General features: G+C 35.5%; 1 protein-coding gene across 1 annotated transcript; it reads left to right on the top strand.

Annotated features, from left to right (window-relative positions):
• Positions 1 to 9,448: 9,448 nt before the first annotated feature.
• On the top strand, positions 9,449 to 14,474 carry LOC137743086 (protein NRT1/ PTR FAMILY 2.6-like). Its single transcript, XM_068482999.1, has 4 exons — positions 9,449 to 9,545; positions 9,709 to 9,926; positions 11,579 to 12,123; positions 13,608 to 14,474. Exons 1-4 carry the CDS (start codon positions 9,449 to 9,451, stop codon positions 14,446 to 14,448), a joined length of 1,701 nt encoding a protein of 566 aa, XP_068339100.1. The 3' UTR covers positions 14,449 to 14,474.
• Positions 14,475 to 16,435: the final 1,961 nt, after the last annotated feature.

Raw genomic sequence — 16,435 nt, 5'->3', positions numbered from 1 at the left:
AACAGAACCATATCAAATAAGAGCACTTTGAGTAAAGAAAACAAAGTGAAATCCGTTTTTCATGCAAAGAATTTCTTCGCTCTCTGCTCAACACTTTTGATACGTTTTATTTAAAATGGGTTCTGGAATCGGTCATCTCACTGAGTATTTTAACTCTCTTTTTCATTCATTTCACACAAACCAATCATACATTTAAATAGGACTTGAATAAAAACAGGGTACATAATTATATAACCGAAAATGCCAAGGAACCAACTTCTCCTTCTAACAATCGAAATTCCTGAAATTCCAAAACATAGCAAATCCATTAGTAATATCATGATGTTTCTTTGCTTTATTTAGTCTAACGATTATAAGGATGTGCATATATATGGAGTAAAGAAGTGGTGCAACCTTTCAACCTTATTTCTAGAAAACTACCCAAGAAACAATGAGATAAAGAGAATCAAGTGGTTTGTTTTTTTTTTTTTTTTTTTTTTTTTTTTGGGTATTCTAATGATATTTTAGCCTTAAACTATGCGAAAAAAGATTTTGAACTTGGTTCAGTGGCTGAAAAGGATTTGTGCCTCCAAATACTAATGCTTACCCATAACCTAGAATTTAAAATTTCCATTTTGTGCCATTAGGATGTGAAAACTTAAGCAGCAGGTGGCAACAGTGGTACCAAATTACAATTCTAAATCTAGTAACTGAAACTAGTTGATAATTAACCCAAAATATAAAGTCCAAAGAAGTTAGAGCAAAAATCACCTTAAATCTTTGCTTCTCTTGTAATTTGGTATTGTGGGGTTGACTTGTAAACGGTAGATGAAGTCCTGAAAACTGAAGAATGAAAAGCGTTCTTTTAGTTAACCTAAAAGCACTCATAAACGGAGCAAGACATGTAACCAAAAAATAAATCTTCGAAAGCAGACATAGACAAACTTCAATCACAATTACTTTAATACATTTGGATACAAAGAAAAATTAAATTTATTCAATTTGATATAAAGAAAATTAACTAATGTAGGAAGAACATTTATGCCTCAATGGCCTGAGAAGTACTCAAAACAAACATTGTGATGTGCAAACAGAAAATGATCATGCTCTCCAACCTAATGCAGGAAGAACATTTGAATTCCTTTTTAGCCATGAAACGACATAAACGAAGAAAATACCGATGAATAACAGAAATGCACTAAAATATAAGTACACAAACATAATCCTAACACGATCAGATCATCGTCAACAAAAAATATCCATTACTAAAAACAAAATTGCACTAAGAAAGTGTAAAAAAGAGTAATGACGAAACTTCATTCTTAAAACTAATGTTTTCATTCATTAGTCACACTCACGCATACATAAATTGGTGCACAGAGATTTACCAACACTGTTGCTATCAAACTCATTCATAAAGATTTACGAAACCATTCACAATCATTCACTGTTGTATCAACAGAAAAAAAAAATAGAAGAGAAAAAATTTCTCATGACTGAAGGAGATGATAGTGAAAGGGTTAGGATGAACCTGTTACTATCAATTACACATTCTAGTGGATGACGCTCTTTGTTTCTCAAAAACGTGCATATGGTTGAGCTGCAAGAATACATCACATAGCAAAGAATTAAAGAGAATAAGAGTTTGTATTCGAACACAGTAAAGAGATTTTCATTATAAATTACTTTGTCTAGCACCTAACAAAATTAAGAATGGATAGACAAATACCTCAGTACTGGTCTTTTTGGTGTCTGCCCTGTGAATGCATGCTTTGATTTGTATGCTTGTGTTTGATCTACATGCATGTCAAGAATCAAATAAAAAAATGCATCACAGAAATACAAAAGCAACCAAGAAATGGAAAAACAATCTAGCAACAGAGGGATATTCAAATGATGTGAAGTGGAAAAGGAACCTGAATTTGATTTGTTGAGAAGCAAACAACAGGAAAGTATGAAGAAACACAGAAATGAGCAGTGCAACCCCCTAATTTATAAAGACAGAAACCTCACCCTAATAGTGAACTAAACAACCTAAACTCCTTAATTTAAAAATAATAAACTTAAAAAGGAGTCTAAATTTGGCTTTCTCATAAGCAAAGGACCAAAAAATAAAAAAAACCAAAAAACACAAATATCAACACAGTGCAGCCCCTAATTTACAATGACTAAGAGCTAACCCTAATAGTTAACTAAATAATATAAAAATATCTATGACAACTTTAATGAAGTAAAAAATATCTATGACAATATTAATAAAGAGAATGGCAAATCAAACAATGAACAGCAAAGTAAAAACAATAAACTGAAAAAGAAGATTGAATTCGATTTTCTTAGGAGAAAGGGACAAAAAACAACCAAGAAACAAAGCAATTAACATAGCACAACCCCCCAATTTACAAAGACATACAACTAACCCTAGAGGTGAACTAAACAACCTACAAAGATCTATGACAATTTTAATGAAGGAACAAAATATTTATAACAATTCAAAAAATGCAATTGATCAATCAAACAGTAAAGAATGAACCAAAAACAATAAACTGAAAAACAATGCCGAATTTGGCTTTCTCATAAGCAAAGGACAAAAACTAATCAAGAAACAAAGAAATTAAATCAGTATAACCCCCTAATTTACAAAAAACAGAGACATATTCCTAACATCCAACTAAACAACCTATAAACATGCATTACAATTTTAATGAAATAACAAAACGTCAATGACAATTTTAACAAAGCAAATGGAAAATCAAACATTAAACAATGAATTAAAAACAGTGCATTTCCTTTTGAATCAGGGGATGAAACTAAAAACCCATACTTTGCCATACCTTCCTCAGCCATCCCCTCCTCACCGACTCTATGTGTAACCCGTTAACCCCAAAAAATGCACACAGCTATGTTTTCCCCTCTTTATCTCCCTATCTATCTCCCTCTCTAAAATTGGAGAAAAATCCCATAGGTCATAGCAGAGGACCTAGCTAAATTTCTCTCTCACTCAGTCGAAACCCGTAACTCCCAACTTTTTCCAATCTGTCTGTCCCTTTGTCCCCTCTCCTTCCCCCAACGACCCTCCGACCGATGCAACAGCCATAACCACTTGTCTTTGAGTCAAAAATCGCAGCGACCATCTCTCTCCAATATGTCATACCTTATGTCCCCCTCCCCTCTCTCTCCCCGAGTCAAAGCTCAGATGCAACCTAAGGTTGAAAATCGGTTCTTATGCCCCAGTGGCAATCTTGTAAATAAACTGAAATTCATCCTAAATCACTGTTCATTTGTACAGTGTAATTTCTCCTTCTTCTTTAGACTAAAGTAATTACTTTAGTCCATCGTAGAGTTCCAAATTGGCACTATTCATGTTGCCTAAGGAATGGGGTCTCAATTTGACTTTAATTACAAAGCTGGCATTGTGTGGGGATGTGCTTCACCCAAAATAGGGCCCGAGTAGGTTCTATATTGAAACACTAGCTTCATGTTACCTTTATTTTGATAATTACTTTTTTGTTTTGAAGAATGTAAGCCAAATCTTGGATTTAAATGAGATGTTTTTAGTACACTAAGAGGAAGGTTTGAAACTAGAACGGAGTAAGTTAAAGAGAAATGCCCTAACAACGAGGCAACCCACCTTTTCTAAATTAGAAGATTTAAAATATTTTTTTTTGTTGTTAATTCACCGTTGAGAAACCGTTTAAAAAGTGGTTCGATTCACCCTATAACTTCGTTGTTTGTCAGAAATATTATTTCCTGTTAGAGAAAATGAATTTCATTGATTGAACGAATAATGTTACAATGTTGTGTTATATATATGTACACCTTCAACACTCTCACATAACTCTAACCTTCTAACCACCTTGCCACTTATACAAGAGAGATAGCTGATTGATTATCACACCAGAGTTGAGGAGTACATGGAAGATGGAAACCAATATCAGCAAGTAACTGGCATATCCATGTAATTTCAGCTGCAGTATTAGCTAGAGATCGATACTTTGCCTCTGTTGAAGAATAAGCCACTGTTGGTTGCTTTTTAGCACTCAAACTGATGATAGATGAACCCAGAAAAATACAATAACCACCAGTTGATCTTCGATCAAGTGTGCAACCTACCCAGTTAGCATCTGAGAAGGCTTTGAGAGATGGAACAAAGACAGATTTTGTAAACCAAAGACCAATGTCAATAGAACCTTTAAGATGTCGAATGATCATTTTGACAGCTTGAAAATGAGACTGCCTTGGATTATGCATGAATTAACAAACAAGGTTGACTGCAAATGATAAATCTAGCCGAGTCCAAGTAAGATATTGTAATGCACCAACCAAAGATCGATATTTTGCAGGATTGTCAAGCAATGGAGAATAATGATCCAGCTTGGATGTACTGAGTGGGGTAGCACATGGTTTTGCTCCAGCCATGTTAGCCTTCTTTAACAAATCCAAGATATACTTGGTTTGTGAAATGAAGATGCTTTTGGAGGATCGCTTGACTTCAATTCCCAGAAAATAATGAATTGCACTAAGGTCTTTAATGGGAAAGAGATAGCTAAGTTGAGAAATAACATGCTTGCAAGCTGTTGCAAATGGCCCTGTGACAATAATGTCATCAACATATACCAGAACAAAGACCATAGGATCCCTTTTGACAAACAATGAATGATCTAATTTATAACCAGTGAAGCTAAGGGTGTGCAATGCTCCATGGAGTTTTTTCATACCAGGTTTAGGGAGCTTGTTTAAGATCATATAGGGATTTATGCAATTGAAAAACATGAGTAGGATGAATAACATCTTCAAAACCAGGCAGTTGTTGCATATAAACAGATTAAGACAATGTGCCATGCAAAAATGCATTACTTACATCTAGTTGACTGAGACTCCAATCAAATTGGGTAGTAAAAGTGAGTAGAAGTTGAATTGTCACAGGCTTGGCCACTGGACTAAAGGTCTCAGTATAATCTAGTCATTCTTGTTGATGAAAAGATTGGGCAACTAAGTGAGCTTTGTACCTATCAATGGTACCATCATGTTTTCTTTTAATCCTGAAAACCCACTTACATCCCACAATGTTTTGAGGAGTAGTTTTGGGTACTAAAGACCAAGTACCAGTTTGTTGCAAGGCATTAAACTCCTCCTACATTGCCTTAACACAATGTGGATATTTGGAAGCTTGGAGATGTGTAGTGGAAACAAATTCATTGGAAATATGAGAAGGGAGAAGATGTTTGGTTGCAGAAAAGGCTTTTGGTTTGTAAATAACAGATTTGGACATGGTTTGCATAGGGTGAGTATTAGTAGGAATTGAGTGAGATGTAGGTGTAAGGGCTATTGAAGAAGAGCTACTTGGCAATATAGAAGATGAAGAAGATTATATAGAGGAATGGATTTGTGGTTGAGTGAATGTGAGGTGAGCGAGAATGGTATTGAGAGATGAAGTTGTTACTGAGGAAGTAAAGCATTGTGAAGTTGCAGGATTATGAAAGGGAAAACTTCCTTCATCAAATATCATATTTCATGAGATGTATAACTTGTTGGTAATGAGATCCAAACATTTGTAACCTTTGTGATTAAGACTGTCATCAAGGAACACACTAAGCTTGCTTTTGGGATCCAATTTAGACTCAGAGTAAGGTTGCAGCCAAAGAAAACAACTACACCCAAAAACCTTCAAAGTGGCATAGTTAGGTGATCTATAGAAGAGACGTTCCCATGGAGACAATCTGGATACAATAGGTAATATGTTTATTAAAAACACAAGAGTTGAAAAAGCATGATCCCAATAGGTATGAGGGACCTTAAAAGCTACTAAGAGTGTTCTGGCAGTCTTAACTATGTGTATGTGCTTGCGTTCAGCACAACCATTCTGTTGAGAAGTGTGAGGACAACTTAGTTGATGACTGATACCATTCTCAACAAGGAAATTAGAGAATTGAGTGTTAAGATATTTCCCACCAGAATCTGATCTGAGAGCAACAATTTTAGTATGCAGCAAGTTCTCAACAAGACTTTTGAACTTAACAAAAGTAGGAAATACATCAGATTTATATTGCAAAGGATAAAGCCAATAATATTTTGTAAAATCATTTACAAAGATAATATAGTATCTGAAATTGTTCACAGAAATGACAGATGTTGGCCCCCAAACATCTGTGTGAAGTTGCTCCAAATGCTTACTAGTATGACAAGGTACAGAAGCAAATGGCAATCTGGAACTTTTGCTAAAGGCACAACCATTACACAAAGACTTATTAGAAACACTAGAAAACAAAATAGAAGACTTAGTGGCCAACTTATTGAGAATCTTCACTAAATGATGGCCAAGTCTTTGGTGCCAAATATCTCTAGATGTGTTAACAGAAGCAGCAAACACATTGTGATTATGGATCATAGAATTGGAAGGCTGTGGTTGAAATGGATAAAAGTTATCTCTCACAGGACCTTTAAATATCATTTTCCCCGAAGAAATATCCTTCACAGCAAAGTGAAAAGGATAAAGAACCAATTATCAACAAGAAACTGATTTGCAGAAAGCAGATTTTGTTTCAAATCAAGAACATGTAACACATTTTGAAGTTGAAAATTATGATGAGGAGTATGTAATGTAAAATAACCAGAGTGGAGAATAGGCAAACCTTTTCCATCTCCAATGTAAACTTGCTCAGGTCTAGAATATGGCTCTGGATTTTGAAGAGTATTGTAAAAATTGGTCATGTGAACACTAGCACCAGAGTCATCGATCCAAGTTGATTGAGGAGAATGTGTGCTTACAGATAACAGAATGAGAAACATTGCTGGAATAGTGTGGATTCATGCGCTGAGGACACTCAATTGCATCATGCTTAAACTAGCGACAAATTTGGCATGGAATCCTCCTTCCAGAGAAATTGAAGGATGATTGACCACCACGATTGTAGCGCTGAGAGTTATTGTGAGAAGAATTTGGACGATAGTTGTTAGAACGAAAGTTGCCTTGTCCTTGGAAGTTTCTAGGGTTGGAGAAACCACAATCGCCACCATGACTGTGATAGAAATTGCGATCACCACCACGACCTGGAAGATTATGTTGAGCAACAAATGCCTGAGAATGTGGAGTAGGAAGAATGCCAACGGTGGAGTTATAAGCCTGAATTGGCACTGTCGAAGTAGTTTTCTTCCGATTTGTTAACTAAATCTATTTATTGAGAAGGAGACCATGCAGCTAATTAAGTGTGGTGGAACCAAGCCAGAATTGTATCACATCAACAAAAGATTCGTACTTTGGTGGTAAACCGTGAAACGTGACAGAGATTAATTCAGAGTCCTCAACCGCAACATCGTTGCTGGCAAGAGCATCAGCGATCTCTTCAATTTGTTGAAGATATTGAGTAGCTATGCAATTGCCCTTTGAAATGATGTGTAGACGTGATTGGAGTTCATGGATGTGCGATTAAAACGCCATCGCAAAGCGTGACTCCAATTTTGCCCAAAGCTTTTGTAAAAAATATTGGATTTGATCTTTGTTAAAAATATCTTTTCTTACTAGACATTTGCTAATTTTGAGTTGAGAGTTGATTTTCACACATTCCATTTTCTTTTGTAATCGTAAAAAATAAATCGAACATAAACAATGAATATAATTAAGGGTAAATTACACTTTCATACCTCAAGTTTTGGGTCTATTTCAATTCTTTACAACATCTTCAAAACATTTCACTTTCATACCTTAAGTACTATTTTATTTCAAAATAATACCTTCATTACATTTTCCATCCATTGATCTATTAAATGCTGACGTGGCTGCCACATATATGCCACGTGGCTACCAAATGTCTACCACGTGGCAAATAAAATAATTGTTTTTTTTTTTTTTAAACCTGAATTTTCTCAAAAAAAGAAAAGAAAAAAAAAAGGGTAAATTACACTTTCATACCTCAGGTTTGAGATCTATTTCAATTCCTTACAACATCTCTAAAACATTTCACTTTCATACCTTAAGTACTATTTTATTTCAAAATAATACCTCCATTACATTTTACATCCATTGATCTGTTAAATGCTGACGTGGCTGCCACATATATGCCACGGGGCAAATAAAATAATTTTATAATTTTTATTAAAAAAACCTGAATTTTCTCAAAAAAAAAAGAAAAAAAAATTGAAACCAATGCCGCCCCCCCCCCCCCCAAACACAAACGATCCTAACCCAGAACCCAAAAACCAGAAGCCCCAGTTCATCCCACTCGAGCCACCCCTTTCCCTCATCCCCTATCACCCCTCCCAAAAATCCCCCATCACCCACAAAAATTCCACCTGAGATTAAGTGGATCTACCACAAAACCAATCCAAAAATCATCTCAAACTCAAAGTATTTTCAAAACCCACCCATACTGAAAATCATGAGATGGGTCACGAGGGGGAAGGGAGGTGGGTCCCGGGTTGGGGTGGGGGCACCAAACTGGGTTTGGGGTTTTTTTTTTCCTTCTTCTTCTTCTTGCTGCTACTGCTGCAGGTTTTTTTTTTTTCCTTCTTCTTCTTCTTCCACCCTCTTCTTCTTGCTGCTGCAGTAGGTTTTTTGGGTTTTAGGTTAGGGATAGGGATGTGGGTCGTGAAGGGGGGGAGGGATAGTGGGTTTCATTTTTTATTTTTTTTTCATTTTTTTTCTTTTTTTTTTTTTTTTTTGAGAAAATTCAGGTTTTTTAAAAAAAATTAAAAATTATTTTATTTGTCACGTGGCAGACATTTGGCAGTCACTTCAACATTTAACAGATCAATGGATGGAAAATGTAACGGAGGTATTATTTTGAAATAAAATAGTACTTAAGGTATGAAAGTGAAATGTTTTGAAAATGTTGTAAGGAATTAAAATAGACCCCAAACCTGAGGTATGAAACTGTAATTTACCCTTTTTTTTTCAATTTTTTTTTTCTTTTTTGAGAAAATTCAGGTTTTTAAAAAAAAAAATTAAAAATTATATTATTTGCCACGTGGCAGACATTTGGCAGCCACATGGCATATATGCAGCCACGTCAGCATTTAACAGATCAATGGATGGAAAATGTAACAGAGATATTATTTTGAAATAAAATAGTACTTAAGGTATGAAAGTAAAATGTTTTGAAGATGTTGTAAGGAATTGAAATAGACCATAAACCTGAGGTATGAAAGTGTAATTTACCCTATAATTAAATATGAGTGTGCAGTAGAAAAAATATTATGTGTTTATCATTTCCCATTTCAGTTTATGCCTAAGTTACGGTGCGTGGTCAAACATATGTATTCGGGTTTTGTGTTCATTAGTCTGTTTTTAAGCCTCTTGTTCCCTAAGAATAAATAATTAGGTTCTTAATTAGGATTTCCACCGCTATATATTTGACGCAGTGGGTTCACATTTCTTGTTGAACATCACACTACCCTCGCTACAAGTATTAAACAATAGACCCGTACACCAGCACCAGCAAGCTTGAGCTTCAATACAAGTTGACCAACTTCCAACATGGATGGCTCCCTCTCCCACAATGATCACGAAGCTCATACGTCATCAGATTCCGGTGGAAGACGCGGTGGTTGGAAAACCTTCCCCTTCATCACTGGTCTCTCTCTCTCTCTCTCTCTCTCTCTCTCTCTCTCTCTCTCTCTCTCTTAGACTACACATGCGAGCGTGAACTAACGTGTAATCTTATATTATCGACTTGCCAACAAGAGAAGATTTCCCTAATAATATTTGTTGCTATACATGTTGAGTGTGCTGCGCAGGCGCTTTAGCAGGGTTGACACTTGCAGCTGGGGGATGGCTGTCAAATCTGATTGTGTATCTGATTCAAGAATTCAATGTTAAGAGCATTGATGCTGCTCAGATTTCAAACATCGTTGCCGGTTCAAGTAGTTTTTTCCCAGTCATCGGAGCAATCATAGCTGACTCTTTCTCAGGCCCTTTCTCGGTTATCTCCATTTCTTCCTGCATTTCCTTGCTGGTAATTATAAAAAAAAGTTGGAAAACTTCATTTTAGTCCTTTAAAAATGAGTTTTAGATTATAACGTTGTGTTAGATTAAAATCCAATTTTAGTTCCTAGTACATTTAATCATCTCATTTATTATTTATATTTTGATGTTTTATTTATCTTTTTCTTTCTTTTTTAATGTATTAATTTCATTTAAATTTAATTTTCATTTCATTCATCATAATATATTTTAATGTCTAAATTTAGGCAAACTAAATTTTTTTTGTAATATATTCCAATAACAATTTTGTATGTTCTGCATTTAGGTATATTACTACATTTGAATGTTTCGTATACAAACTTATAGGTACATTAATTCAATATAATGTATTTTGGTATGTACATTTTGGTACACACATTTAGGTATTGACTTTTAGGTACATTAATTCAATATACTATATTTTGGTACGTGCATTTCAGTATATGCATTTAAGTACATTAATTCAATTTAATACATTTCAGTACATACATTCAGGTTCATTATAATATATTTCGGTACAAACATTTAGGTATAAACATTTAGGTACAAACATTTTGGGACAAAGAAGTCAATTTTATATATTTCGGTACAATCATTTATGTACACTTGCATATTTACATATTTTTGTATCATAAATTTCTTTTAATATTTTCTCATTTATGTTCATTTATAATTAAAGAACTAAATATGTGCATATTAATAAAAATTAAAATTTAATGTGGAGAGATTAAATAAAAATACACATTAAAAAATAAAATTGAATGTAAATTTTAATAAAAGTACACTTCAAGGGATTAAATTGAATACGTAATCTAGTACTAGAGTTTTTTTTTTTTTTTTTTAATTTTAATCTTCTACAAAGACTAGTGTTCAAACATCCCTAAAAAAGTTCTACTTCTATTGCTGGTAACTTATGTAAGACGCATGTTTGATGATATACTTGATACTTAGTTAACTTATGTAAGACGCATGTTTGATGATATACTTGATACGTGCATGCGCACTTGATTGCTTTTGCACCGTAGACTTCATATACAAGCCTCCTTTCAAAGAGGATTTTTTTTTTTAAGCTTGTGGACGAAAGTTTTAATATCCATGTTGTTAAAGCTAATAAGTGACTAATGGGTCTTAATTTTGTAAGATATATATATATAGGTACTAGGTACTAGGTACTCTTTTTTTATAAATATAATAAGTTAGGAATCATAATTTCTAACTAGATTAATTATGTGGTCATAAAGAGGCGTCCCTAGCATATCTCTTTTGAGACCAACAAAAATATATTAAAGAAATGCTAAGAAGACTCTTAAAGTGAGACTCTTCATAGACTTTTTGCATTTCTCTTTTGAGACCAAGAAAAAGATAAAGGAGAAATGCTAAGGAGACTCTTAAAATGAGACTCTCCATGGACTTTCTGTCATTTTACAACGTTAATTATCATACCAACATTATAGAACATTGTGCCAAAAACATGAGGTGACAGAAAGTCCACAGAGAGTCCCACTTGTGAGAGAGTCTTCTTAACAAAGAAACCATTACTCCTTAGTTTCCTAGCTGACTATTTTATTGGTAACATAGTTATGGATCCATACCTAGTTAAATTAAACACCATGTATGTGATCTCATTGCTTGTTTGCCTTGTAGGGCATAGTTCTTTTAGCGTTAACCGCCACGTTTAATTCGTTGAAGCCTCAAACTTGTGTGAACGACGGATCAGAGCTATGCAAACCCACCTCAACAATACAGTATGCAATCTTGTACACATCCATAGCTCTAGCAACTATTGGCTTGGGAGGCACACGCTATACCATGGCAACGATGGGAGCAAATCAATTCAAAAACCCTAAAACCCAAGCAAGTTTCTTCAACTGGTACTTCTTCATTCTCTACGCTGCTTCTGTTGTAAGCATTACAGTGATTGTCTACGTTGAGGACAACGTGAGTTGGAAATTAGGGTTTGGCCTCTGTGTCATTGCCAACATACTTGGATTGGTCATTTTCTTATGCGGGACCCGTTTCTATCGTTTCGACAAGCCACAAGGGAGTCCGTTTGTGGATTTGGCTCGTGTTGTCGTTGCTTCAACTTGGAAGAGGAATCTTCAGCACTCTTCTGATGAAAGCAAGGATTATTACTATGGGCATGGTGGAGTGACAGACATGGTGGATGCAACACCTAGCAAAAGCTTCGGGTACGCACAAGCATTACTCTACACTTTATTGATGTTAGCTTGACATTAGCTCCATTCATTCACTAGAGTATAAACTTGGGTTCTTAAGAGATAAACCGTTACAACTCGTATTTTCTTTGCTTCTCTATACACAAATTGAGTTGCACGAGAGGGAAGTGCTAGGTTCGTGTGTGTGTGTATATATATCTTGTTATGACTAATTCTCTTATAACCCTTTAAACTACTTTTTGGGGTCTAGTGATTTTGTATAATCTATTTATCTTTTATTTGTTGAGCATTTCCAAGAGTTTTTATAAACATGACTTTTATATACAAATTTGTTGACCTACGTAGCAATTTGAAGATTAAAGTTTACTAATTCAGAATTACACTCTCCAACAAACTCTACAAATCTTAGTATTTTGCCTAAGGGAAGCCACTTTTCTATGGCAAATTTTGAAAAGACAACCCAATCACTTTCCACCATTAGGAAGCCACTTTTCTATGGCAAATTTTGAAAAGACAACCCAATCACTTTCCACCATTCAACATCACTTCCTTCTTTTAATTTTATTACATCTCAAACAACCCAATTTATGGGCTACACCAATATAAAGTACATATTCTATTTTAAGTGGCTCAAATCCAACCATTAAATTCCTTGGATTTCAAGCGCACAACTAGCTAGCAAGGTATGTTATACATTTATGTAATTTACAATTTTCGACGGTGTCGTACATTTCTTAGTGGAAGAAAATGTATTGCCCAATATTTTCTTCATATAGACACGGGATTTCTTGTCCAGCTACAAAAGCTATTGAAAATTCTTTTCTTTCCCTGTTCCTTTATCTAAACTACATATTAATTAATATTAATAGATTTTTTTTTGTTAATTAAAAGATGGTAAAAATACTATTTAGTCTTCTATCACAATAAAAAAAATTAAGAGCAGTAACGTAATTTCACAAAACAAAATTTTACTGTGTTTTGTTTAAGTCGGTAATTTTAACATCTCTAATTGAAAAAATAAATAAAAAATAAAAAATAAAAACAAACCTCTCACCCCCTCTCTCCACTCTCATGTTTTCTCTCTTCCTCTCTCCTTCAATTAAAAATAAATAAAATAAAAAATAAAAAAATCATCCACTTTGTGTGAGGACATATACTAGTTGCATATGAAGAAACCGTACAACACTAGACATGCTAGAGCAGTTCAGGCAGCACGGTTCTTTTTTCATTTTTTTGAAAGGTGTGACTGACAGCAACACTAGAAAGGTCGCGCATTTTGATCTGATATACATAGTGGCAACATGGATATGTAACTAAATTACTATTGAGAGAAAAAAATGCCCGAAAGCTTTACCTGAAATAATCCACAAAGTCTCTATTTAACTTTTCTGCCCTTTTTTTTATTGCAATTTATGTTGTACTATAAAAGTCAAGGTCCGTTTGGTAACAATTTTTGGACTAGCAAAATAGATTGATGGCCTCTTTTCTATGTGCAGGTTCCTCAACCGTGCAGCACAGAAAACTGAAGGAGACATTAAATCAGACGGCTCAGCAAAACAATGGAGACTATGCACAGTGCAACAAGTAGAGGATTTCAAGACCCTTATGAGAATTTTGCCATTATGGTCATCAAGCATATTCTTAGGTACCCCAATAGCCGTCCACTCGAGCTTGACCATCTTGCAGGCTCTTACCATGGACCGTCACATAGGACCTCACTTTAAAATACCAGCTGGTTCTATTTTAGTCATTGTCCTAATCTCCACTGCCATCTCTCTCACCCTTATTGATAGGTTCTTATGTCCGGTGTGGCAGAAGATGACCGGTAGGTTTCCGACGTCTCTCCAGCGTATAGGATTAGGCCACGTGTTAAACGTGCTCAGCATGGCTGTTTCGGCATTGGTGGAGTCAAAAAGGCTCACGGCAGTTAAATCCCACCACCTCCAAGACCAACCTGGGGCTGTTGTCCCCATGTTAGCCTTGTGGCTTTTCCCACAGTTGGTTTTGGTAGGCATTGGAGAAGCATTTCATTTTCCAGGACAAGTATCATTGTACTATCAAGAATTTCCAGTGTCACTCCGAAGCACATCTACCGCGATGATCGCTTTGGTCGTCGGGATATCGTTTTATTTGGGAACAGGTGTGATTGATTTAGTTCGGAAGGTGACAAGATGGTTGCCGGACAATATAAACAATGGGAAGCTGGATAATGTGTATTGGATGTTAGTTGTGGTGGGGGTGCTAAATTTTGGTTACTATTTAGTGTGTGCTAAGTTGTACAAGTATCAAAATGTAAAGGGTGCAAACGAAAATCCTGGCCCTGAAGGTGATAAGTGATGTTGTTATTGGGATAATAAAATTAAAAGCCATATCTGGGTTACTAATTAGTAATTTCCAAGTCCCCACCTTCCACAAGTAACCACCTTTTATATATGTATGTATGTATAGGTTAGAATGTGGAAAAGGAGCAATGATCTTATTTTCTCTGAACAATATGTAATAACTTGAACTACAATTCTCAGTCGTCTAACTATGTATAGTTCTGGTTATATAACAACAATAACTAATCCAACACACAAAAAACAAAAACTCAAGAAATGCACATATCCATGCAATATGCAGCAATCAGACTCCCATGCTACAAATACACCAGCTTCCCAACAAAAAAAGGTCGGGTTTCGCGGCCTCCAGCTAGATATTTTTGAGGATCTCATCATAATTTTTATAAACACGTGTCTATATATGTCTAGGATTTTTACAGTAACATCTCGCCTTTTCAGAATTCCAAATTATTAAGCTCCTGTTTCCTTCACCATTTTAAGGATTAACCCCATTGTCTTGCGCTTTACGACAGATAAAATCAGTGCAACATAATCATTTCAGCACTTAACCACCACATTAATCGATCTGCAGAATGTGGCCATACCCAGGGAGTGCTAATTTGCTGGAAAAGAAAAGCAACTTATGCCATACCTTGGGAGTGCTAATTGCCGGAAAACACAGAGATTCCGATTAGCTTTAAAACTCAACGACTGCACACCAAATTGACAACCTAAGCTAATTTGAGGGTGCAGAGTAAGAATAACACCTTCGCCGGACCCAAAAAAGGTCGGAAAGGCCTGAAACCCGTCGGAGAAAACTCAGATCTTCGTCGGAAAAACCCACCGCGAGCTGGGTTTATGGAACTCCTCGGTATAGAGGAAGATTCGAGCATGCAAAACTCGAATGTTGTTTTTGGGACTCTCCTGAGTCGAATAGATGTGGTTGCAGGGCCGGCCGCCATCGGGAAACTTATGAAAGTCGCCGGGAATGTCGAACCCAAACTGGGTTCGAGGGTTCAGGTGCGGATTAAGATTGATGCAAGGTATGGTTGTGTTGGTTTGGAGAAGGAGATGAAATTGATGATTTTTGGATTTCTCGTTCAAACGGTGAGTTGCAACGCGGCAGCGAGCGGGAAGAGGGAAGAGGGAAGAGAGAAGAAGAAAAAAAAAAACTGTATATATATTTTCTCAGACAGTGGCTGAAACGTAATAAAGCAAACTTAGTTGGGACAAATTAATAGGAAGCACATTGTGCCTATGAACAGTGAATCAGTTAGTTTTGAGTTTTAGTATATATTGAATTTGTTATTTTTGAGATGTTTGGAACCGTTAGAATGAATCCAACATTAATCGGAGGAGAAGGAACTTTGCATGAGGTTATAAATAAGTTGGACTACTCTCTATATTGGCAATTAGTTTTATAATGGAACCTAAGGTCATCTCTAACCGATCCGGCCAGAGGACTCCAACCAAGGGCTAGGCAAAGGGCTCGTGGGCCCCATTGGGCAAAAAATACCAAATCAAGCCAATCGGCTAGCCCAAATGAGCCAGCCAACCCCGGGCCAGCCCAAAAAATTCAAATCCAACGGTTACTGGGCTCTCTTTAGACCTATAGCCCTCCACGAAATTATATTTTAATGAACAGTGTGATGCCATATTTTATACCATCTCCAACTGAAGGGGTCAAAGGGCCATAGGCCAAACATAGCCCTGTGATAGAAAATCATCTCCAACCAAAAGGGCCAAAAGGCCATAGGCCAAACATAATTTATTATTTTAATTGAATTAATATAGTTAATTAAATTAAACTACCATATTAAAATAAGATTTTCGGACATATTGGAAGATTATTGAAAAAGGTGGCCATTTGAAAATTATTGAAAAAATTAAAGGAAAGATTATTGGAAGAGAATAGAATGTGAAAAATTGAAATAAAATGAGGTAAAATAGTATGGAATAGTGAAAAGTATGTGAAAAATGATGTAGGAAAAAAAATTAGAAAT

The sequence above is a fragment of the Pyrus communis genome, chromosome 8 (genome assembly GCF_963583255.1).
Source record: "Pyrus communis chromosome 8, drPyrComm1.1, whole genome shotgun sequence".
Classification (NCBI taxonomy): domain Eukaryota; kingdom Viridiplantae; phylum Streptophyta; class Magnoliopsida; order Rosales; family Rosaceae; genus Pyrus; species Pyrus communis.
This window is presented reverse-complemented; position numbering and strand designations above follow the sequence as displayed.

Coding starts and splice junctions, on each gene's coding strand:
- LOC137743086 (XM_068482999.1), top strand. CDS start 9,449: ATGGATGGCTCCCTCTCCCACAATGATCACGAAGCTCATACGTCATCA. Junction 9,546..9,708: donor AACCTTCCCCTTCATCACTG/GTCTCTCTCTCT, acceptor TGTGCTGCGCAG/GCGCTTTAGCAGGGTTGACA. Junction 9,927..11,578: donor CTTCCTGCATTTCCTTGCTG/GTAATTATAAAA, acceptor TTTGCCTTGTAG/GGCATAGTTCTTTTAGCGTT.